General features: G+C 47.1%; 2 protein-coding genes across 2 annotated transcripts; one reads left to right on the forward strand and one right to left on the reverse strand.

Annotated features, from left to right (window-relative positions):
• Nucleotides 1-30: 30 nt before the first annotated feature.
• Nucleotides 31-19,506, reverse strand: LOC140262558 (disintegrin and metalloproteinase domain-containing protein 9-like). The gene is made up of 22 exons (XM_072356958.1): nt 19,335-19,506; nt 14,130-14,227; nt 13,082-13,146; nt 12,269-12,347; nt 10,923-10,999; nt 10,465-10,657; nt 9,700-9,765; nt 9,143-9,214; nt 8,758-8,927; nt 8,190-8,271; nt 7,767-7,900; nt 7,456-7,627; nt 7,245-7,337; nt 6,807-7,002; nt 6,230-6,335; nt 5,567-5,750; nt 5,275-5,355; nt 4,999-5,104; nt 3,538-3,676; nt 2,963-3,065; nt 2,512-2,639; nt 31-2,107 (listed from the first exon to the last, which is right to left on the reverse strand). Exons 1-22 carry the CDS (start codon nt 19,411-19,413, stop codon nt 1,993-1,995), a joined length of 2,538 nt encoding a protein of 845 aa, XP_072213059.1. The 5' UTR covers nt 19,414-19,506; the 3' UTR covers nt 31-1,992.
• Nucleotides 19,507-23,331: 3,825 nt separating this feature from the next.
• On the forward strand, nt 23,332-24,613 carry TM2D2 (TM2 domain containing 2). The gene is made up of 4 exons (XM_072357127.1): nt 23,332-23,589; nt 23,665-23,752; nt 23,838-23,953; nt 24,087-24,613. Exons 1-4 carry the CDS (start codon nt 23,384-23,386, stop codon nt 24,298-24,300), a joined length of 624 nt encoding a protein of 207 aa, XP_072213228.1. The 5' UTR covers nt 23,332-23,383; the 3' UTR covers nt 24,301-24,613.
• Nucleotides 24,614-24,796: the final 183 nt, after the last annotated feature.

The raw sequence follows: 24,796 nt of genomic DNA on the forward strand, positions 1-24,796 counted from the left end.
CCCTGAGAAAGCAGCAGAGGACAAGAGGGTGTTTGTACAAAACCAGCGTGTTTATTGCTCACTGCTCTTACAAAGGGGTGGGGAACAGCCCATCCATCACACCTGAGTGCTACAAACACACACACTGTGGTCTGGAAGCGCATGGGAATGGACGCTGCTGCTCCCAGGGCAGCGCTGTAAGTGGGAACGCTCCCCCAGCTAAATGGGGGCAGGGATAATGTATGCTTTATAAAAGGAAATCAGTAGTCATCTGCAATATCCAACACATCTAAAATCAGAGCCGCTTCTTTTCCATAGAGTCACATCTAAAAACTGCACGTTCGTTGCCCTACACCACCACCCTGTAAATATTGCTAACATGCACAATGAAGTATAAAAACTTATTAGAAGGCACCGTTTTCAGCATAGTTTTAGTTCAGACGTACAGCTTTAAGTACAATTAAGGACATCCTGGATTACTTTGTGATGTGAGTCCCCCCCCTCTGGAACCCACATTGCCAAACACAAAGCAGAGCCAAGAAATGGCAGAGCCTGACCCCAGTGGGACACAATAGGAACAAGGAACATCTTGGGATGGACAGAAGACCCCCACGGACAATGGTGATAGCCTAGCTGACATCTGGAGTACTTTATTAGTGTTATAAATCTTAGTCTATGTTTATGGGAAACCACAGGAGTTCAAGTATTTTATTACTGCAAATGCAAACTCTCTCTCTATATATTTATATATGTATATACAGAAGGATTTTTTTGGCAATACTATGGGGGGATCTTTGCAGAGCAAGTTTGTACTCAGTGGCCAGCACAAAGTGAAAAAGCCAAGCACACCTTCCAGGGTCGTTCTCCCCACTTTAATAAGTCTGTGCAAGAGACTCCTATTTGTCTCCAGCATCAGTTTCTACCCACAGCACAGCCGTGCGACACCAAGTGCTGAGCACTCCTTGTGGGAGCTGCATTAAACCTGGTTTAGCAGTGGCACAGAAACCGATGGCAGCCTGACCTGCTGCAATAAGCCTATGTAAGCATCCTGACTGACACTAGCAAGGGTTGAAGATCAGGTGACAACACTGCATTAGGCAACAGGCTCCTGCTTAAAGTGCTCTGAGAAGCTCAGGTGGTCACAGCAGATTCACATTATTTGCTTCTCAGCGTTCTGCAAGGATTTCTTCAGAGTCTTTAGGTCCAAATTAAAACCTAGAGCTAAAAACTCCATTTGTTTTAACCAGAAAATGGCCACGTCTTCTCGTACCTTTGTTTTCCTTATACCTTTATGGCATTAGTGGAAGTTAGTACAAGATTCTCACTTAGCAACTCACAATAACTAATTTAAGAGCATTAAATTAATGTTCACGTAGCTTAGTGTCAGTCAGCATGAAATTAGGAATTTAAGTGCATTATTACACATCAATAAACATATGTACATGCATAAACATGTTCAGAATATATTTATCTTCCTCTGATAAAGTACACTGATACCTTGATTCCACTTGTGCCATTTACGTGTAAATGGGTAATGGGTTCCAGTCCATGCAAACTAAGTTTAAATTAACTAGCCAGATTTCCTTGGTTTGAACACGGCATGGACTACTTTAACTCTTCACCCTACGTTTAGAAAGACAACAAATAACTTCATTTTTAGGGCTCATTGCAGAAATGGGGAAACTTAAAGCAAGTCCTGAGCGCTGTACTTAAAGGGTTATTCAACTGCAGACTGCTGCACTTCCAGCTGGACAGCCCTGCTGCAGTGTACAGAGCCACAACACTCAGATCTAACAACAGGTTTGAAGTTTTCTGTTCCTGTAGCTTTGGTAGAGGTATTTGTTTGAAGGTTTACATTCCTCGTTTCAACATCTCTTTTGCCTTATCCATGGCAGCAGAAGGAAGGCTCTCCGGGATTACCATGGGCCACTCGATGCAAGAAGGACAAATGCAATTTCAGCTTTGCTTCAGTGAACAGGTCAGCTCATGTGAATGTCCCAAAGAAGTCAAAAGCTATTTGGGGGGCAAAGGTGCTGGTCGAGAAGGAAAGTAATGTCCCTGAGGTACGGATTTCTGCTGTGATGGAGGAGGTCCCTGAGGTACAGATTTCTGCTGGGGAGGAGGCGGCCTATGGTAAAGACAGACAAGTTGCCATGAGTCCACACGACATCATCTACAATGCACCGACACTACCCAAAATGCACACAGCAAAGCAGCCCTCTCTTCCCCTTGCTTTGCAGTAGCACAAACCAAACCCACTGTCACAGACTCTCAGCTGCCACTCAGGCTCACTTCCAACACCCCATGGTCAAATTCTGCTGCCCTCAGAGCCCACTATAGCATAAAACAAATCCTAAGGACAAATGTGCTTTTATTCCGAAGCGTGAATCAAAGGAGAAACTCCTTTCACTAAAAGGTCAGATCTGCTCATAATATTTGATGAAATATCCCAATGCATACAAAGATAAAGGCAACAACAAGCCATATACATCACAACAACTGGTTCCTTTACTTGCAGTAACTCAAACCAACCTTGCAGGCAGCTTCTGTGGCTGCAGGGCCTGGTACTGCGGAGATGGATAGTAGGACTGGTGGTACGCCTGCTGATGATGCTGGTTAATGGGGTAGGATGGCACAGGAAAGGTATTTGGCTCCATGGCCTATGGATAAAACACAACAAGAACATGCAGAGATCTGCACCTAAGAGAGTTAAATTTGTTTCATTATTTAGATGATAATTTAAGATCACTTGCAAACAGACCTGGAAATGACACTTGTTATTTCCTTCTAAGCACATCAGTAGAAAGAATACTGAGGAGCTTTTGAACCCATTTAGGAAATACTGCTTCTATTTCCCTCTTAACAAAGAGTAAGCCTGATTCACAGGTAGCTTTGAGGCCTCTACTGGTATAGTAACAACATAAACTGTACTCATCAGTTACTTTAGAGACAAATAAAAACAGATAGAGCAAGTAATTCCTACCATGGGTACACCTCTTGAAGGGTAAGGCATGCCATGTGGAACACCTCTGTGTGGGAACTCTCTTGGCTCTCCTTCTGTTCTAGGAGATGGTGAGTGAAGTGACCTGAAACCCAAGAGATGTTACCTAGGTGAGCACATAACCTTGACAGGACGACCAAGTAGGCTACGAATCCAAGTGCTTCTTACATGCAAGATGGATTTAGAACACCCTAGCAAATACCAAACGTCAGGAGGATGGTATTTGCCACATATCTAAGGAACAACATAATCTTTTTCCTGTTTAGGGCTATGACAGCTTTATTTTTGCCTCTGAGCCCAAAAAACATAAAACCCATCACCACAGACATGACAACAAACATAAAGGTAAAAATAAAGTTTTTCTGCTCCCACTATGATAAATTGATCTATTTTTTCTGCCATTGCCCAGAGCAATTGACATGCATCATTTGGTGCAGCTGTCTTTGCTTGACAGCTTGGGACTGGAATATATCTCCATACTTTGGCAATGGCTTATGTAATGTCTACGGACTACTTCAAAAGGGCAGAAGAGAAGGTGAAGAGGAGACCATACTTACGAATGACAACGTGACATTAACCCTCTGAACCATCGTTTCAGTCTGTCTCTCCTTGCACATGCCAAAGCAGCAGCTATAAGGAGCGGTAGGACCAGGAAAAAAAATACCAGCAGCCCATTTCTCAATGAGTTGTCTTTGTCTGTTAGGGACAAAAGGATGGAGAGAAAGAAAGTATTGAGTATATTGAATATTGAATATCTTGTTGTAGCATCTATTAGGATTGGTTCTATCACAAGCTTCTATTCTCCGTGGCAGAAATATCTAAAGAATCTATTAAGACTGCAAGATGTTGGCACAAACATTCATCTAGTCTGATCATCCCACTAGAGTGGGACTCTCCCATCTGTTACTGCATCAACACAGTATCCAGCATCCCTCGAAATCCACACCATCTCATGAAAAAGGGTCTTCAGGTTCATTCTGCCACCCTATTCCTCTAATAGACTACAATCAGCCCCTTCTTTACATATTCCACAGACTCACTGCAGAAGTCTTCTCCAACATAAAGGTTCCTCTTTCATCTTCAAACTATCAGGGAGAAAAGTGTCACAGCCTTTCACTTTGTTCTCCCTGCATGAATTGTGCTGCCCCAGGCACCACTCTCCCCATGGAAACCCATACATGTATCTTTTATGCGCACAGATACAGCATCTTGCTGTGTCAAACACTGACCTAGCACCTATTTCATGGGAGGGGAAAAAATTCCATGAAGCAAAGGCAAGATTTCCTCCCCCAACCCATCTCTTCCCTCCACCAAAAGAAAGCAAACCAAAAGTCTGCAAACGATGCAGTGTCACAAACCTCTGTCTCTCCCCGTTTCTTTATGGTGTATCTGTCTTCTATACCGTAAGATGTTTGGGGCAGGGACTACATTTGTATTTACTACCAAACGAAGCATGCTGTCTGCACTCAAACAATAAACATTAATAAAATAGCGACTTGTTGACACACATTGCTCTAGCCCATGTTGGCCAGCTGACAGTCCTGCAGGTGCACATGCAGATATCAGAACAGGGTAGTACCCATCTCTGCCACCACTGCTAGCAGTCCATCCTTACAGAGATGCCTGTTGACATCCATGAATTTGAACCTGTATCCTCAGCCAAATTTCATGTTTTGTTTGGATCTAACATTAGAAAGGACTTCAATTACGAGCTTAGATACAAAGAAGCCCAATATTGGACCAATACTTGGTCCAAAGTGGCAGAAATTACCTGAAGAAAGTTAAAACAGGCCAGTTTCTCTAAAGATCTCTAGCATCCCAGAAGAAAGAAGTGCAACACCTTGAGCTCAAAACCCTGGCTAGGATTGCTAGCAGGTGAAACCTGGTGAAGAGCCAACCACCAGCACTTCAGCCACCAGAAACGAGCTGCTTCAAAGCAATAGGCACTCTGCTCTCAGCCCAGCACCACTCCTAGCAACACAGGCCCACAGCCCCAGAGCTGCCTTTGTACTACTTGCCATTATAGGGAGGCCCACTGTCAATACTTCCTCCATAGCCTTTAGTATTGCAGAAAGGAGGGGCCCAGCCTGGTTCACAGTGACAGTTCCGGTTGTTGTTGCACACCTACATGTAAACAACACACACAAAAGTTAAAAGAACACAAGAACGAAACAAAACATGGCACTCTCATAACTTCTAACAAAGATGTCAGGGGAATATGTCATACAGAAACAGTTTTTGTTACATAAAAACTTAAGAGACTCAGCATTCATTCCAAGTGGGCTATCACTTACCCCATGTCCATGACACTGCTTTTCGACGTCACAGTCATAGTTCAGAACAGAAGCACTCACACATTGGAAGTGCCTACAGACCTAGGGGAGTTAAGAGATGCATGCTAACCAAACCAGATGACTTTTTAACCGAAATACCCCCTTCTTCTACCTGCTCATTGCTCCCATACTGATGGTTCTGCAGCTGCTCTGTTCTCACTGACCCCAAGACAAGTCACACACCCCTCCGTGTTAAACCTCAACCCCACAGGTACACAGCTCTCCTACAAGTCACTTTTGTCTTGCTAATTACCTTTCCATTATCACATTTGGTGCCTTCATTCACCATTCCTGGATCAGGGACATCAGAGCCCAGCTGGAAATCTACACCCCAACAAGTGGTGCCATCACTGGGAGTCTGGATAATGGCAGGCTTAATTCCAAAAACAGGCATAGTTTCCACGTTTTCACATTGCAGCTTCCCACACATGGCATTCCTACAACATCAACATACAAATTCTGTAGTGATGCTTTTTCCTGTATGTGAAGAGGTGATCAGCGATGGGAGACGTCGCATAAATTCTCCCCGCCATAGCCCCAAATTTAAGGCAAGGACACCCTGAGGCAACAGCTTCAAACTCAGTTAGAGAAGAACTGTCTGAACTTTCAAACTCATTTCAAATATTACAGGCAAGAGTTGAGCCCAGACAACCTAAAACAAAACCTACAAATGCAGAAGTGTGGGGGCTTTGTGTTACATACTAACAGCATCAGAATTTGGAGTAAAACAGATCTTTTCTAAGCTATCTCACGGTGGTTTCTGAATGATGTAAGCACTGCCATTAAGGTTAGATTAAAGCACAGTGCCACTCTCCCAACTGATCCTGCTACAAAACCCCAACTTAATATGATGGCATCCAAATCAAATTGTCAGTCACACAGTTAGGGACTTTCCAATGCATCAGGTTCAACTCACCAGCTGGAACATTTCTTGTAGTCATGGCCATGGTAACCACAGTTGCCAAATCTGTCACCCTTGGAATTCACTCGAACAAAACAAATGTTGGGGGCAGCTTTGGCCTCTGAAAACAACAGCCCACCCCCCCAGACAGAGGAACCAGGTTAAACAGAGACAGAAACATCTCACATCGTCACATTTCCATTCTCCAGCCCAATTATCCTATGTCTAACAATTTTCCATGCAAAACAGATAGCTCACGAGCTTGTTCAATATGATAAAGAGTGAAAATGCCAGCACTACAAAGTTCCAAGTAAAAAGAGTCACTTATCAAGTGGTACAATAGACTGGATGTTATTTCTGCAAACCCTACAAGCCAGAAGCCCAACTGTAATACTCAATGCAAGAAAATTACTACTTGAATCACCAGCACGGTGTTAATTGTAACAAAAGACATGCAAAGGCAAAGCCATAAATACCACTGCTCCAAATTCTTTGTGTTGTTACAGGAAAACAACTGGATATTTTAAATAACCTTAGTGTTTTCTTTTAACTACATCTGCTAGGAAAACAGTAACACTGTGCTCTTCCTCACTTGAGCCAAATATATCCTGGCACTGTGCATCGTAGTACTGGCAGACGCCGTTGTAGCAGTATGCTTCCTCATTGTGGCAGGGGTGGCCATTCTGAACAGTGAAGTCAGGTTGGCAGAACTGGGATGTGCCATTGCAGTACTCTGGAAGGTCACACTCGTTGTTACTCTCCCGACACTCAGTCCCACCAGGAAGAATCTGAACAGACAGTTAAGGGAGAAACTGTATCAGAAAATACAAACCTCAAAGCAGAGAGCAGTGCTCCCAACCCACAGTGTGCCCTCAACAAGAAAGGCTTGGACTTGCTGCCCTCTGTGGGTGCTGGATGATGCTCCCCAGAACAGCAAGAGCTGCTGCTCCCACATATGCACTGACAAGGCCAACACTTTCCTTTCCTAAACCAGTGAAGTACACTCCCAAATAATAAGTTTCAGTCTTACCCGACAGTTTTTACAGCAGTCTCCATAAGCACATTCAGCAGAGGATCGGAGCCGACATGTACCTGGTTCACAGCAAGGATCACTTTCACATTCCTGAAAACAGAAGTTCTATGAAGGTCAGGAAATCACACCTGCAGCTACACAGAGATTGTTCCCAGCGAGCATGCAAGGCGTCTCAGGCAGCATTTGTAAAACATGGCAAACTGCAAACCTTTGGTGACCCACAGTCACATTCCTCCCCCATGTCCACCAGCTTGTTCCCACAGTAGGGGATGCTATAGGTTTCATCGGGCCTGGGAACGTTAAGTAGGCAGCTTCCCCCTTTGTTGAGGGTCAGCTTCTCAAAGTCTTCTGCACTGCAGCTGCTGAAGTTCCTTGATCCTCTGTAACAGAGAACACGAGAAGATTTCTACACCAAATCAATTCCTCGGGTTATAGAACAAGCATAATGTTTTCTATCCAGCTACTTGTAAAAACTAAGCACATAAAAATGAAAAGCTTCCTGTTTCATCAGTTACTTACGATGCTCCAGAGCTCATAATGCAACTGCTTGCTCCACAGTGACAGACCCTTTCATCATCATGGTTCATCCCCAGGTTATGTCCCAGCTCATGAGCCATAATTGAAGCAAACATCTGTATACTGATTTTTCCAAACTGCACAAGAGCAAAACAGAGAAAAATAGTGGGCAGTCTATACTGAGAATTCTTTTTAAATGCCAATTTAAGTAACTGTTTACTTAAATGCCAAAAAGATGATTCTGTTACTCTGTCACCACATTAACGTACAGCAGGGGTGTTTAAAACGTCAGCAGGGAAATCCTGCCACCTCCTCACAAGTGCCACTCCAGCTGTGTTTCATATTAAAGATTCTGAACTTCCAGGAAGGCACTTTTTCTTTCTTTAAATCTTGTTCATACTCACAGTATTATTAAAGATATCTCACCACATTAATGCCTCCTGCGTGGCTCTTGGAGCACACTGTTCCAACATAGGCCATTCCAGCTGTTCCACCAAACCCCTTCTTCCTACGGTCATTAAGAGAAAAAGAATCATTCCAATCACACAGACACAGAATGTCATATATCAGAGCTCACACCCTGTTGTTTGTTCCTAGATAGTCAATGCAGAAACAGCTTTTGGTCCATTCAGATGCAATGCTCAGCATGAGGCTTAAACTCTTTTCATGTGAAAAAGCCCAACATTACAAGTCTGAGCAGTGTACAATCCTTACAAAGGATTATCTGATTACAAGCTGTCCACAATACGAAACATAACATTGCAGGAAGTGCAGGCCAAGAAAAATTATTTAGGAATGCATCTGTCTGAAAAGATGCTGAATTCACAGACCAGAGGTACCTTCTTACAATGCTTAAGTTGGCACAGAAGGTTTTTATGTAAAACACGGCAGACTGCACTGGATTCTGTGCTGAAAGTGAGCAGCCATTCCTAAGGCTAAGCAGACAGGAATAGAATAAGCTTCTTAAAATCAAAGGGAAGGAACCTCAACTCACAGAACAAACTGGGCACTGTCATGTCTCCGGCGCAAAACAAGGTTCTTCTCTCTCCACTGCACAAAGTTTGCCAGCACATCACCAGCACCTCCATCTGTGCTAATGATGTTCTCATACTTCCAAATCTCTAGGCCAACCAGCACGACGTGGATGTTCAACATTATGTACATCTGGGGAATTAAAGATAAGGAGAAATATTTCTGAAGAGCTTCAAAGAAGAACAAGTGGTTTTGTGCTATGCATCTTACTGTGAAAACCTACTGATTTATTAAACAATTCATATCAACAGGATGTATTTTCCCAGCGATTTTGATTAGCAAAAGGATCAATGATTGAAAAGTCACACTGAGCATTAAATGGGAATGATGGTGTATTTTTAACTTACGCTGTCAAGGAAGTTTGCTAATTGCACCATATGTTCCCTTACTTCTGTTTCACTTTTCCCAAAGTCTTCAAACTGCAAGACAAAGAAACTCAGTCATGAAAAACAGATAAAGACAAGGCTTAGCAAAATGAATCAAGAATTTGCAGACTTGTAACTGAAGTCACTCTTGCCAGGCTCCGAATATTCTGCTTAGAATACATGAGGTTGAATCCCTGCCTGGAAGACACTCATCAGGAAAACAGCATCTTCATTGCTATTACTCAGCTGCTCAATAATCCAAAAGAAAACACAAGAAGAAGCTTTTGCCATATGTTTTCCATCCATTACTAAACTCTTTGCTGATAGAACCTCTTCATGTCTGACAGCTTTTAGTTTTCCAGAGGCGTACCATATAGGACATGTTTGTTCAGTTACAGGCTAGTGTAATACATTTGCATAATCTTGGCTAAAGTGTGGCTGTCTTTCAACAATCCATTTGGAAGTAACAGAGACTGGCAGCTTTTCAACTCATCTCCTGGGGAGAAGGAAGAGAAAGCAACCCACAATCCAAGCCATACCTTTTCTTTATCCACAACTATGAATAGCTCCACATATCTTGTTTGATGTAGGATGGCTCTTTTTTTCTGTGGAAAGAGGTTTTAGGCAATTTCAAGTTTATTAATTCAGGTGTAAACAGCAACAAAAAAAAATATACTGTCATATTTCACTTGATACAACCAGTGGCTTAAGAGACACACCCAAAGCACACTGCCAAGATGTAAACAAGCCAAAACCAAGAAGAGTAGTGCAAAGCAATGACAATTTCCCTATGAGCATTTTATACTAATACTGAGCTATACAAGGACTTCCAGTGTCAACCAAACACCAGCAGCCCTCCGGTTTGTTTTTGAATGTTTCTATAGTCCTGTTTTTCCTGTGACCTTAAAGGCCAGCCTTTAAACAACAATGGAGATCTTCACATCAATCTGTTCTTCTGATTATTAGGAGAATGGAATAAACAACACAATATGCTTCTGATGTCATACTTTGGTAACAAACTTCTCCAATGAAGCTCCAATGTTCCTGCCCTTAAAAGCCCCCAAATGCTCTGCCAATGAACAATCTCATTGGCCACTGAACACTCACTGTTCTGTGCAGAAGCAGAAATTGCAACCATGTTGTTGAGGCAACAGAGCTTTCCAGCAGCACAGAAAACCCAGTGGATATGAAACCTTTAGGTATGTGTTAAGCCCCAGAAAAATCTGATAAGCTGCTGCCATATTCTTAGCTGAACATTCATGAAATCCATTACAGGGGACTGGAGAACACAGTGGTGCACTTACTCGTAGCAGCTGAGTCATACTAGGATGGTGATTTTCTCCTGTATGTTCCCCCTCTTCATGGCCTTCGGTGGTTACTCCACACATTGAGGGCTCTTTCTTCACATTATCCAATGAATACAGGATGTGTTCAGAGCCAGAGGATGAATCCATGGGCTCAATCCCATAGGTGACATTCCCTATTGTCACCAAACCCCTAAGACATGTTAGTGTGCAGAGAATTCATGCATTAAACACAGGATAGTTATGCAGGTTTTTACAGTAAAACAAAACAACAGTTATTCTTTGATAACTGAAGACACTGCAGTAAAACCACACAAAGGTATACACTATCGCAGTCGGTCCCTGTCAATGATTCCCACCTGGTTGAACAGTAGTTAAAAACAGAGCAAGAATTTTGTTTCATGTTCAGTGAGCTGTGAGACCCATGTGACAGCTACAACAAAGGGTAAGTTTGCTACCTGAGCCCCGAGCAAGTGCTGACAGCAACAACAGAGTCTGGGATCCCCTCCACATATCCCTGGTAATGGCAGTGATCCTACACAGGAAAACAAAGGCACATTACACACATGTTCCAGGCATATCTGCACATCCAGTGTGACCTCTGATCACATAACTGCTCTCTGCCACTGACCAGCAGTAGTTGCAATTCAAGTGCATATGTCTGAAGTTAAAGACACCAGGCATCCTGTATCTGTCTGCAGCTTTTAACTTTCCCATGGCTCTACCAAAATGTAACAACATTTCCTCCTCTAGCACGCATCTAACCTTCTTCATATGCCTTAATGCCATCAGGACTTCTACATGAGAAGTTAACCAAGAGGTCAGGCATACAGGGAGACAGGGATTCAGTCTGAGTCCTGGTCTGTAAAGCACCTGCTCCTCACAACTCGAGAGGACCAATTACATTTGAGCTGGAAATCCCCCTCACTGACTCATTCTACCTGAAGCTGGACTCAGAGCTGACCCTGCTGTAACGCTGACAAGCAGGGCTCAGAAGCATTATCTAGCAACTGGATTTCTTAGCCTGACATTAAGCTATCCTGCTCTGAACTGCTGCCCTTCACCCCACCTCAAATATTCTCAGGCCAGCCCCTCCCTGCAGACTTGAGCCAAATTATCATTCAGACTTCGATAAAAACCATTGGGAGAGCATCTGGCTTGTCTGCAGCCTCCTGCTAGCGAGGAGAAGGCCAACATCTGCTGTCCTCACCACAGCACTGTGCTGCCTGAACACCTCAGTGGTACAGTAGGTCCTGAAAGGCACAATACTTCAATTCTGTCCTCTGCATTAGACACTTTGAGAACTAAACGAGTTCATAATACATGGCAAAGGCATTCAGTATTCTCTTGCAGCTGTGTTTTTAAGTGTTATGATAGGGGTCAGGTAAATGACATTGCCTGTGCTTTTGGCAGTTAATGCTAGGGCACATAATAACCCTTCAGGGTCACTGAGCCTTCTGTGATCTTGTGCAGAAAAAGCTTTTTCTCTCTTATTTGTTTTATTTTTTTCAACAGGAAGGAAATAGTCGGCTCAGGTGCTCTGTTTTCAAACACAAGATCTTACAAATCATGTGACTAATGCTCCCCTTTCAAAGGAACAATGTTGACTTGTAAGAGCAGTGAAGCCATTAGAAATATTCTCATGCTTTTTGCAGCTCACAAGCTGCTATTAATTCCTACCCTACAGAAGCAATCAAATTTTCAAAGGCAGCCTAGCAGGCAGTCTGCTTGCACAGACAAAGAGAGCTGCAAACATATTCAGTGGATTAATTGCAATGCTATGCAAGTAGGAAAGAAATCCTACCTGGACATCTGGGTATTCAGATTGCAACTTCCCCTCCTTGTTATAGGTATAAACTGTAAAATCTTTGGGTAGCAAATCTCTGCAAGGTAAAGGACAGAGAAGAATAAATACCAGAGCAGGAACTGACAATGATGCTATAGCAGGACAGTAGGATGACCCTAACCAAGACTCTCACTAATGCATAAATCACAATTAAATGATGAAATGTTCAAAGGAAAACACTCAAAAACTAACAAAGAAATTGTGGATTCCTGCAGCAAAATCCAAGATATGAGGATGGTATTACAAGGGAAATAGCCTGATATATGTTTACTTGCTGTTGCTGCAAGTATCCCATTAAAAATTAAAAGCAAGACAGACAACGTATTATTCTCTGTAAGTTACAGATATTACGACCTGGGAGATAAAATCAGCTTCCTCGTTTGTCTTGTGCTACTGAGACAGAGGAAAAAATGAAACAAACAAAACCCAGAGGAAAGCAAAAATATTGACTTGAAATATAGCCCAGTTTGTTTATTTTTAGATGTGAAAGGGAAGAATCGTTTCAACGATTCCCCAGGTCCCCTTAGAGCAAACTACTGCTTCCTTCTCTGAGAAGGATCACAGGGTTCAGTTCAACATTCTGGTCCATAGCCAAGACTGTGTGACTGGATTCACTTTCACTGAGTTTCTCTGCAGATTTCTCACAGTTAGGTTGTGTCTGCCCTTCTCATAAAGAACCTCAGCCCCAAAACTAGCATGCTACCTGCCATGCTACCTTCTTACTTGGACACGACAGATGGAGTTTAAAAATCAAGAAATTCCATCACTTACTTGTTCTTTTTCAGATGGATCGTGTGTTCTTTTCCTTCTATCTTAATAGAATACGACACCTTGTCCTGAATGTAAAGATAAAAGACTGTTAAAGGTCCCTTCCAGCACAAAGCAGGCTAGGATTCTACACATTGCTTCCACACATGGAAGCTGCCTGACCCTGAGTAGACAGACTTTCCCTGTTAGATCTTGCTGGTTTCACTTCAGCAGAAATAAGCACGTGCGGGTGAGCCTGAAGCCTATTTTATAACTGTCCCTACCTCCAGAATCTGGCATTTCTTGAGTAGTTGGGGAAGAGTCCCATGAAGGAAGCTATTTCAAAATAGTTTTGTGGCTTTCATATTCCTTGTTTATAAGACTTCCACAGATAAACTGTGAGTTACAGCTGGAAAGGACAATACTGTTTTATTACTGAATACAGTGAGCTGGCTCCATGTAACAAGGAAGGATCCCAGTTGCTAAGTGGGTAAGCTGAATCACCTGAGCTCTGCATTAAATATCACAGCAAGAGCACTACTAGGGCTACTAATGACTGCAATACACTTTAAGACATTTTTCTGAATATTAAATTCTGCCAAGATTTGTGACTAAAACAGTTGGTCTAATCCAAATACCTCGGGGTGTGCAGCCCTTGGTTTTGTGATTACAGCAGAACAACACAGGCTGGAAAGTACCTCTGAGGTATCCAACCACTGCTCAAAGCATGACTAGGCAGCTCAGGGCTTCTTCCAGTCACTTCCTCAGCATCTCCCAGGTTAATGATTTCACTTGTGCTTAACACTAAATTAAGTGCTTAACAAACAACTCTAATACCTGCCTTTTATACTCAGATGAAAGATCCTTTGTTGCAGCTTGTAGCCTCTGCAGCAAGGAAGTATCTCCCAGAACTTAGCTGGATGTGGATGCTAGATGGGATGTCTTTTGTAAGGAGGGATACTTATTTGCTGCAAGATGACTCTGGTGATTTGTTTGGTTGTGAGAACTTAAGGTTGATGTTTAATAGACTTAGGAAGAAGATACTGAAATGAAGGCATTGGTAACCCAGTACCTGTGTTGAGGAGACATTGGAGGTCTCTCGCCGCTCTCTTCCTAACTTCTGTGGGATTATAACTTCGTAGGAAGACAATTGAGAAATCTCCTGGAAGCCTAGAAAGCAAAAGAGAATTGTGACCACCAATTTAGTCTGGCCAAAGAAACGAACAACCAGAAGGATGAGGCAGAGGGGAGAAAATGCCACAGGCAAGTCCCATCTCATATTCCATCTCTTTTCATTAGCAGAAATCAGAGCACCTAAAGCAGGTCAGCACAGATAACTTGCTCAAGGGCACACAGAAGGACAGGTCCAAATCCAGGACTCCGAGCTCCCTGCTTGAAGCCTCTCCTGTCTCCCCTGGGGCTCCAGCAGTGCTCAGCTCCCAGTCAGCCCCACAGAGCTCTGTGCTGCACCCTCAGCTCTGCACATCTCGCCAAGCTGCTGACAGAGCCAGCACTCCTTGTGTTCTTAGAGAGCACTTACAGACCTCATAAAAACCACTGAGGCAGAACAAATGCAAGCAAGCAGCCTTTTGCAGATTCCTTCATAAATTATTTGCATACGCAACAGACAGATCACTTGACTGAACAACAACAACAACAAAAGAGACACCACTTTCTGCAAGTTCTGCACAGGCATGTAAACAATAACAAATTGCACACGCTAATCACTTTCCCCATCAGCACGCTGCTGCCTGGAGCTGCTCCCTGGGCCGCCCTGCACAGGATTAGCAGCAGCACTTCTCCTAGCTCATAGCAATGGAATCGGTGAGCTCATCAGGAGAGCTCGAGCTGCTGGGCCCAGGGGCAGGGAATAGCTGTGCTCCTTGGCACCATCATGTGCCTGTCGTGGTTTTATTTTTGTGGAAGCAGAAGCAGGCAGATCGCTCAGAGAATGCAGAGGTATCGCAGTACAACCATCTGCAACACAGCAGTTCTGTCACACGGGTGTAGGCTGGATTTCTTCTCAAGAAATGAAAGCCACGGGACACACACTGCAGTAAAAGTCTCATTAATTATTGTGGTTGCTGGAGGGGAAAGAAGTGTACAAAATAATCAGAGAAACTTCCTGAAAATAACCCTTACGTTCAGAGGCCACAGAAAGTACAGTGTCAGAACCTCCCTGGCCTAAGCACAACACAGGGAAGGGCCACTTCCTTCCCAGATGACCCATCGCACCATTTGCTCCAGTATGGCACTGCTCTCCATTTCCAGTCACACGTCTCAGCTCACATCCTGCCCCAGACCAGGGGGCACAGCGCTGCTCTGCAGTGCTCCAACCCCACTGCATTTATCACAGGGACAGAACCATTGGCCCCAGTCCCCCCTCACCCTCACCATCCCCCCCTCCCCAGCAGCTGGGAGAGTGAATCATCGAGCAAAGCAGTGGGAGGGATTTCTGGGAACAGCAGCTCTCAGAGGCACAGCAGTACGGGCAAATCACTTCCAGCTCTCAGAGCATCCTGACACCTCTCCTCCAGCTTTCTGTCCTCCCCCACTTCACCACCGCCACGCTGCAGACCTTAACATGGGTACAATGCCTTCCTTGTGCAAAAAACTCACCAGCAATGCCTGCAGGAAGATGCCACCCTCCAGGATGGATGGATGGATGGATGCTGCCCATGAGAATCCATCCACACCTTAGTGTACAAAGACAACTCACTTCACAGCAATTTGTTCTCAAGGAGGTGCAGAAGTAACAGCAAAAACCAAACCCAGATACTCAGCTGCTTTGTATGTTTGAAGATTTCACATTGTGTTCTCCCAAGATAAGCTTTGTCTTTTCTTTTTAAGCTTTTACCCCACTGCCTGTTGAAAAATCTTACTGTAATGTGATGAGCATGGCTCCTGAGCACAGTAGATTGCAATAACCTTCATGCACTGCTCTTTGTGCCCCGTACCTGGGAGCCCTATTGCTTATCATCCCATCCTATTTCCAAGAAGGAAGAAGTAACTATACCACTGTATTTATCTTGTCTCATTAAAGGCTGCCTTAATTACCAGGCACAACACAGGCAACTGGGAAGAAATGAATCACCTTCCCTCCCCGCCCCAGATCTGCAGTGAGAACTTTGTGAGTGGGAGCAGGAAAGCCCTCCAAACAAGCCATATTAGGGTTCTTCAGACACTGAGGTCAGACATCAGGCCCTTACCCTGACAGGTATGATTTGCATTCAGAGGTCAGGCAGCATCCCCACCTTCACAGACCACGGCATGCCTGCTGGCTCACTTACAGCAACACAGCCACAGTCGCCTACACCAACACTTCACCCCATTCATCACCCTTCTATTAGTGTAACTCCTTCCCAGGCCTGTTACAGTGAGATCAGATAGACACTCCTCATCAATAGGAAAAATAAACAAACAGAAGATTCAGCTGCCAGCTTTGGTACCACAGAACAGTCCCACTGCACAAAGCCAAGCTCCAGCATGCAGCTGCTCCAGTGCAGGCTGCAGGGAGCCTGCATGCACCCAGCTCACACCCACCTGCTGCTCTGAGGAAGAGCAGGAGAAAGGCTGAAGCTGATTTAAAGGTTTGGTCAGACTTCCTATGCTTCATGAAAGACGACTTTGTGTATTTATTTACCTCCACATGTTTATTTTTTTCCCCACACCAAGGAGCAAGGCTGATTCACTGGCAGCTTAAGCTACTACTCTAAGGCTCATTTCCTCTCCTGCCAATTCACTCCTGCACCCCATTCATACTGTCCAGACAATTACTTCCACCTCAGAAAGGCATTTTGCAGCTGTCCTTTCAAAGCTGCACCTTACTGCTGGACGTTTTTCTCACTCCCATATTACCTGGACTGTTAATCCTATCTGACTGCAAATTCAATAAGCATTCTCTGTATCCCATTATCAGAACCACAAAGGACTTTACCAGGCAGTTTCAGGAGAGACCTGCGTGATCAGGGACACAGATGTCCTTGCAGAATGACATTCAGTCATCGATCACTTGTGTGGTACACTTCAGCCTGTTATGTGCTGGGGAAGGCAGGTCTCCTTGTATTCAGAAGGTAGGAAAAGATGACCAGATGTCACAGCAAGAGAAGCACGTTCACCCACTTGATGAAATATTTGCTTAGCATTAAACCAGACAAGAATGATTAACGTAACTGCTCTTCACATTTTACTGGGGGTGCTGGAAGTTAAAGAGGATATTGAGCACTTCTGTGGTAATATTTGCTGGAATGCTCTCATGTCCCTCATACTGATGCTGTAAGTGCTTCCTGTCTAGACTCCTACTACTCCTTCTGCCCTCTCCACAGCCAAACTGATCAGTCTGCAGGACAGAAGAACCACTGCTCTCGTTTCCTGGTATCACCACTAACACCCTCTGTCACAGCACCTCACTTTGCAGAGGAACAGAGCAAAGCCACACCACGGTGCCAGATGTCAGAACCCACCCAGACACCCTTTTTTCTCAGGCTGGGGGCCCAGCAGATCCCTGCCCTTCCACCCATGCTGCTCCCTGGGCCCACTCACTTCCTCCAGATCTCAGCAGCCCTCTGGATGTCAGCTCCCTTCACAGCAGAAGTTCATGGGAATGCATCTGCTCAGAAATGCTGCTGTCTACATTTGGGCTCCAAAGGAAACCACGCAGCACACATTCAATCACAGAACTCAGTAGAGCTGAGCTAATAAACTTTCTTCTTTTTACTCTATCTTGAGCAATGAGAACGTTCAAGACAGGCAAAAACTACAAAGCTATGCTTCAAACTTCCTTCTGCCATAAACACGAAGCAAAGCCGCTGCCTATGGCAATGCTGCTTTGGTTCTCTATGAATTTACACAGCCAAAGGCTGAGGTCTTCTGCAGACACAAAGAGGAGGGAAAAAGCTGCGTGACACGCAACCCCTTACAGCTACCTGTCACTCTACCATTACATTAATTCAGGAATTTTCAATTAGCAGTTTCCGGCAACACCCCATTTGTGCCTCATATCTCACCTCATTGGGGAGCACCCACAGCACTCACATCCCAACACAAGAAGCTGGAGGTGTCCGGATGCGCTGAAGCAGGTGACTTGTTTCTCCCCTCCCATCCGAGGTCAGACGTGAAACAAAGGTCTATTATCCTTCGTCACAGACTGAAGATGACTAGCTGGGACAGAGCTGTCAGAGCAGCACTGCCTACACACCACCAGTAACACCGCTGACCCATTGCTCCAACCCTCCCAATGGAAGCACCAACCCTCCTCCAACAGCAGCCCATGGTGCACACAAGCACCCATGGGTGCATCACCTGGGGCTGCAGGACCACCCAGCAGCCACCTTCCAAGCCAGTTCAAAGCAGCATAAAGGGTGCCAAGTGAGCACAGCTGAGCCACCCAGAGCACAGGAGCATTATTTCTCAGCATGAAGCATCACTATTTGCTTCAGACAAGCTTCCTCAAAGTCCTGACAATAAAACTGTGCATTCATGACAAGCAGAAGTTTAACACGCTGCAGGTACTCTTTCCATAGAAAGAGCACAACAGATGAGACATTACAGCCTATCATATACATGGACCATCAGGATCAGCATCCTTGAAGCCCACAGCAGAGCACCATTTGAATTCTCTAGAAGTCCATAAACAGAGCACAGTGTCAACTCACTAAAAGCCTATAAACAGAGCACGGTGTCAACACATTGCACTGTGTTGCACTTTAGATCCTGCACAGGGAGCAGCTGCCTGGAGGGACCTGATACCCTCAACCATGGCTGCAGCTGTGCATGAGGAACAGGGGCAGCCCAGCTCCCCAGCACTCTAAATGCAGCACAGACACCACAGCTGTACCATCTCTGTGCAGAAGGACAGCACAAGCATCCTTCAAGCTGGGCACCAGTGCCGTTGTATCCCCTGCTCATCCCTGCTTCTGGGAGGGCTGTGACCACGCTGCCCATCCGGGTCCAGGATGTGCAGCAGTCACCTGCACAGTCGGAGCACAGACGTGCATCCCTCCCAGCATCCCTCTGAAGCGGCACAAAGTGACGGCATGCAGCCGGGCAGACCCCAGCAGCTCAGCCCCACGCTCCAGGCTTCCCACGACAAAGGCCCCGCCATCCCACGGGCCGCACCGCACGGCCCAACAGCAGCGGGACCCGAAGCGCTGTCACCCTCCGGCCGCCCCGGAGCCGGGCAGGGAGAAAAGCGGGGTCCGCGCATCGCCCCCGGCCGCAGAGGCCGCCCCCGGCCCGCTCCGCTCCGCTCCACCCCGGGGCCGCGTCCCGCACTCACCCGCGGGGCCCGGCAGCGCGGGCGCGGCTAACAGCAGCAGGAGGAGAAGGCAGAGGCAGCTCCGCTCTGCCCACGCCATCGTGCCCCACGTCGGCCCTGCGCTGCCCGCGGCCGTTCGGCTCTCGGAGCGGGCAGAGCGCCGGGCTTATGCAGCCGGGCCGGGGCCTGCGCCGCGCCGCCCCCGGGCGGGGCCGCTCCGCCCGCCGCCGGCAGCACCACGGACAAGGGGCGGCCGCCGGGGGCACCGCCCGCTGCTCGGGGGGCTGTTGGCTCCACATGAGACCCCCAGCTGCGGATTTAGAGGCGGCCGGAGCTCTGTTTGCATGGAAGCCGGTGCCCAAAGGCTGCAGGACCGCGGGGCGGGGGGACGAGCGTTGTGGGGGAGCTTTACAAAAGCACAATCCGATGAGAGCTCCCATTTGGCACGGGATCCCTCTAGGAACGGGAGGGGTGAGGACACAGACAGCTAGGCCCAAAACCAGCTTGTGTGTAACATGGCTGGGAAGCAAATCTGCAGGAGATGTAAATGTTCTACACTTAGCGGCACGAAGCCTTCAGCTGGCTGCATGATGGCACCAGTGTGTCTGAGAGCTGCCCCACATGAGCTGACAGCAGCAGCAGCCTTGGGCTCAACATGGGCACTTGCTAAAGGACAGCCCTGTAAGTAGTTGTGCAAATCCCACACAGAAGGTGCTTAGAAATGCTCACACAGCCAGGCTGCAGGGCAGGAGTGGGGCATTGATGAGAGCTGCACTGTGCCGCCCACAGCAGCACTGCTGGAACAGGAGCCCAGCACCAACCCTGACCCAACACTGGAGCCCTGCAGCATGGTGCTGAGCTGGGCTGACCTCAGCCACAAGGAGCAGCACTGCAGCTCTGGAAGAGTTCTGCTGGTTGAGGAGGAACGTCTGTACACATCCTCCTGTGGCAAGGACTGCCAGAATCCAGCTTTAGAGTTTGGCCCTATTATCTTTTATCTATTATCCCCCTTTAGAGTTTTGGACCCTTTAGAGTTTGACCCAAAACAATCACCTGCATTACAGAGTGAAGCACACGGAGATAAAGCTTCACATGAGCACACACTGATCCCACATGATACAGGTGAGTAAGGGAAATAACCTCCAGAATAAAACATCATCAGAGTTTACTGCCTTCCGCTCAGAGCATCACATCTGTAACCTGCCTCTTAATGCACAGCCATGCGTTAAACACGTCTCCAAAACACAGAGCTCAGTGCCTTCCTCTGAGTGGAGGCAGCATAAACAACATGTGATAAATTAGTCACGTCACTGAGCAGGTTGTGGAGAAGCTGCAGTATAGTAGACAGTGTGTGCTGTAGTATAAACAGTGTATGCCTGCACACACCCACAGTCTCACGGGTCTGGCTGCTATCTATGGTGTTTGAAAAGTGGCTTTTGAATGCAGCTGGTGCAAGCCTTTTCCTTTGGCCTAATGATGAGTTCTTGGAAGAAACAGGAGGAGGCTTAAAACTGCTATTGCTGCAGTGAACAGTTAAGGCTTAAACTGCAGTGAACAGTTAAGGAGTTAAGGAGCAGGGCCACTTGGCCCTTCACATTCTAGAAATCTAAAGCCTTTTTATTTTCCCCAGAGCTGTAAGGAAAACAACTTCTGACTTGGGGTTCTTTCCCTGGAGCCTCTAGCAAGCAGATAACCTCCTGTTCCTGCAGGATGGAGGAAACAACTCCGTTTCCTGAAGCCAGTTTTACTTGCTCTAATGGACCACAGCACAAAGCTAGACAGAAAGCCAGCACAATAAGTAACATAATTCTGTAAGGTAAGGGAATTTTATTCCATCCTGATGTTAGGAAAAACACCATGTGGGATACAGGATGTGCATCTTCAGCCCTCACAGAAGTTGTGCATGACTTCTGAGTCAGGTAATACCCAATTGCTGCTCATAAGCCAAGCTTATATCTTACCTGAGGTACAGAAGGCTTCCCAGGGATTATGATCTTATCACAGATCACACAGCTATCACTGTGCATTGTACAAATAACACACAAACGTGAATCACACTGTGAAAAAGTGGTTCCTGCCTGAGGGGCATGAGATTCCCAGCCTTGCATTTAGCAAGAGCTGCACACATCTCCTTTGACTTGTTCACTACCACTGTTGCAGCCCTACAATACAGAAACACACCTCAAAGCCCCAAACTGCATAAACAAACCAGAAAGGAGGTGGAAAGGATTTTAACCACACACTTTGGGCCAAATGTGAACCTGCCAGCTCTGGAATCAATCTTGTCTATATGGATACCTGTGGGCCCACCGAGCCTTTGGGGGCTGGACAACAGATGCTGCAGGACTGCAGTTCAGTGAGTCCTGTGCTCAAACAGAGAGCAAGGGAATGGGAGAGGACACAGAACAAACTCCCCAAATGAGGTGTGCCATTTGTCAGTTATTTCCATAATTCTTTGCAAGAAGAGAAACTTCCCAGAAACCCTCCTGCTAGGGCTGGGCATTGCAGTCTCTCTCTCTCTCTCTCACTGAAGGACAAACATTTATCTTTGCCTGACTGAAGGCTCCAAGGATTCCAACTAAACAGGCTAAATATATAACAGTGTTTTTAAATAGCAAAGGCAGACGTGTCATGTTCTCTTTATAACCTCAGCCCTGCTGCTTCCACATCCTCTCCACATGCCACGTGCGTGGCATTTGTTTATAAACACTGCACAGAAAACACATTAAGGACTCTGGATGCAGTCAGGACTTCCCTGACATCACCAGCAACAATCCAGCTGGCTTAGGAAGCACACTCCTTAACACTGCTTGAGTGATCGCTGGCTGACTGGCACCTACAACCATTGGTAATGGTTCTGTTGCCCAAATACATTCTTATCCAATTACATGCTTTGCCCAGCCGCCAACTGGAATTAATGAACACCACATACCTGCCTCAAAGCGTGCTTGGCATTTCCAATCTAAAGACCTCAAAGCACTGGGGAGTGAGGTCAAGTTTGGTATTCCTCTGCAGAAGAAAACTGAGGGAAAAAAGAGAGCAGCAGATTTAGAGGGTTAATAGCAGGATCTTCATCTCCAACTCTCTACTTTTATACTGCTGAGCACTCTTCAGTTTATCCCCACGTTTCATTCAGACAGCCCTTAAGGAGTGATTTCTACAGCTCTGAGCGTAACAGATAAGGGCCAAAGGGGTCTCCCAGTGGCAGCCTCTCTTTACAAGGAGCACCAGGAGCTGGGATACACAGATTCTGCCAGCTGACTGCCTCAGATGCTTTCCTATTAACAGGAAGCACAATGAAAGCACTGGGTCCCCATTTATCTTTGAGACATTTCCAAAGCCACACCCCAATGAGCTCACAGATGTCTTATGCAATCTTTAACATATTGATAGAGCCACTTGGAAGCCCTCTGTGTTGGCTATGGCTAGGACAGTTATTTTTCCTCCAGTAGCTGCTACAGCACCATGTTTTAGATAGGGAGAATAACATTGGTAACACATTGGCATTTTAGATGTTGCAGAGCAGAGCTTACACTCATTAAGGGCATTTCAGCTTCCTGCACTGCCCTGCCAATGAGAGGGTGGGGGTATGCAAGGAGCTGGATGGGGGCAGAACTGGGACAGGCCTTACTTCTCCTCATAAACAACTACAGCACGTACCTTGGGGAACACTCCTACCACAGCACACAGAACACGCACCCACAAGCCAAGAAGGGCAGGACAAGGAACCACACATGGCCGGGCCCCACGGGCCCCACGGGCCAAACCTCCTCAGGCCCTCACACCGCCGTGGCCGCTTTAAAAGAAGCGGGTTCCTCCCTCGTCCCGCCTCTGTTCTTTTCCGATTGGCTGCCGCGCCGCCGGAAGCGATCAATCGCATCCGGGCCTTTTATGCACCTCCTCATTGCTTCTCCTCCTTCCGGCTTAGCTTTGATTGGTTACCGGCGACGGTCTCCCTCCTCCCGAGCTAAGAACGCGAGCTCCTATTGGTTGTCGGCAGCGCGACGGCAGTGGCGGACGCGGAAGGGCTGGGTAGGCGGAAGCGGCGTTTCCTAGCAGCGGGCGCCGCCATGGCGCCGCGGCGCGGCGGGCCGCTGGGCTACGCGCTGCTGTGCGGGCAGGCGGTGCTGCTGCTCGGCAACCTGCTGCTGCTGCACGGCGCCTCCCGCGGCCTCCCACACAACGGCAGCGAGCCCGAGGCGCTGGGCCCTGAGCCGCCCGCTGCCACCTGGGCCTACAGCGACCCTCAGGCGCCTCTCGTCCTCTGCAAGTACCTGTGAGCGCCGGGCCGGGCCTCGCGCGGAGATGGGGTCCCACGGCGCGGCCTTCACCGCTTCCTCCTCCCCCGCAGCCCCGAGGAGTTCGTGGAGTGCGACGAGCCCGTGGATCACGGCGGGAACGCGACGGCGCAGCAGGAGCTGGGCCACGGCTGCGTGAAGGTGAGGGCCGGACCGGGCCGGGGGCGGCGGGGGCCGGCTGTGAGCTGAGGCTGAGCTCGGTGCTCCCCGCCCGCTCTCCGGCCAGTTCGGCGGACAGGCACACGGCGACGTGGACCACACGCGGGTGCAGTGCCGGGCCCTGGACGGCATCGAGTGCGCCGAGCCGCGGAGCTTCCTGCGGGGCAGCCGGCCCTGCGTCAGGTAGGGGCCCTGCGGCAGGTCGGGGCCCTCTGGAGTGAGCCGCAGCCGGGACTGGGCTCAGGGGGGCCCCCCCCGGGGCAGCGGGGCAAAGGTTGGCTGCCCTTCTAACCCACCCCGCGGCCGCCCGCTGCAGGTACACTGGCCATTACTTCATCACTACTTTGCTCTACTCGTTTTTCCTGGGCTGCTTTGGAGTGGATCGCTTCTGCCTCGGCCACACAGGCACTGCTGTGGGGAAGCTGCTGACTCTGGGGGGTCTCGGGATCTGGTGGTTTGTGGATCTGATCCTCCTCATCACTGGGGGACTGATGCCCAGCGATGGCAGCAACTGGTGCACTGTGTACTGAGCAGAAGCAGAGCGGATCCCCAGAGTTCACTGTGGCTGCAGGACTGGAGATGGACTCCTCCTCTTGCTCCAAAACTATTAGAACAAACTCCACTTAAGGGCTTCTGCCTTGCACGAATATGGATTTACAAAGCTATAACTTAATCTGCAGAACAACTGTTCTTGTTAATTCCCCTGTACATACTTTGGACACAAAATTGGGTATATATTTTGCTTGTTTTAAACAATCTGGGCTTTTTTCCTCTCAAGTGATAAGTTTGACAACTCAGGCTTTGCAAAAACACATGGTCAAATTAATAAAGTTTGGAAAGAGCTGACTCCACTTATTCTTGATATTAGTACACTACAGACAGAGCTGCAGGCCTCCAGCCTGTGGTTTTGTGTGGTGGTTTAGCAAACATTTACAGCTGAAACCTAACTGTTATAGAGGGGAAGTGACAAGCACAAGTTCTAATTGTTTGCTTATGCCCATATGCGTTTGCTACCCATGAAGCTGA

Source organism: Excalfactoria chinensis, chromosome 25 (assembly GCF_039878825.1).
Source record: "Excalfactoria chinensis isolate bCotChi1 chromosome 25, bCotChi1.hap2, whole genome shotgun sequence".
NCBI lineage: Eukaryota > Metazoa > Chordata > Aves > Galliformes > Phasianidae > Excalfactoria > Excalfactoria chinensis.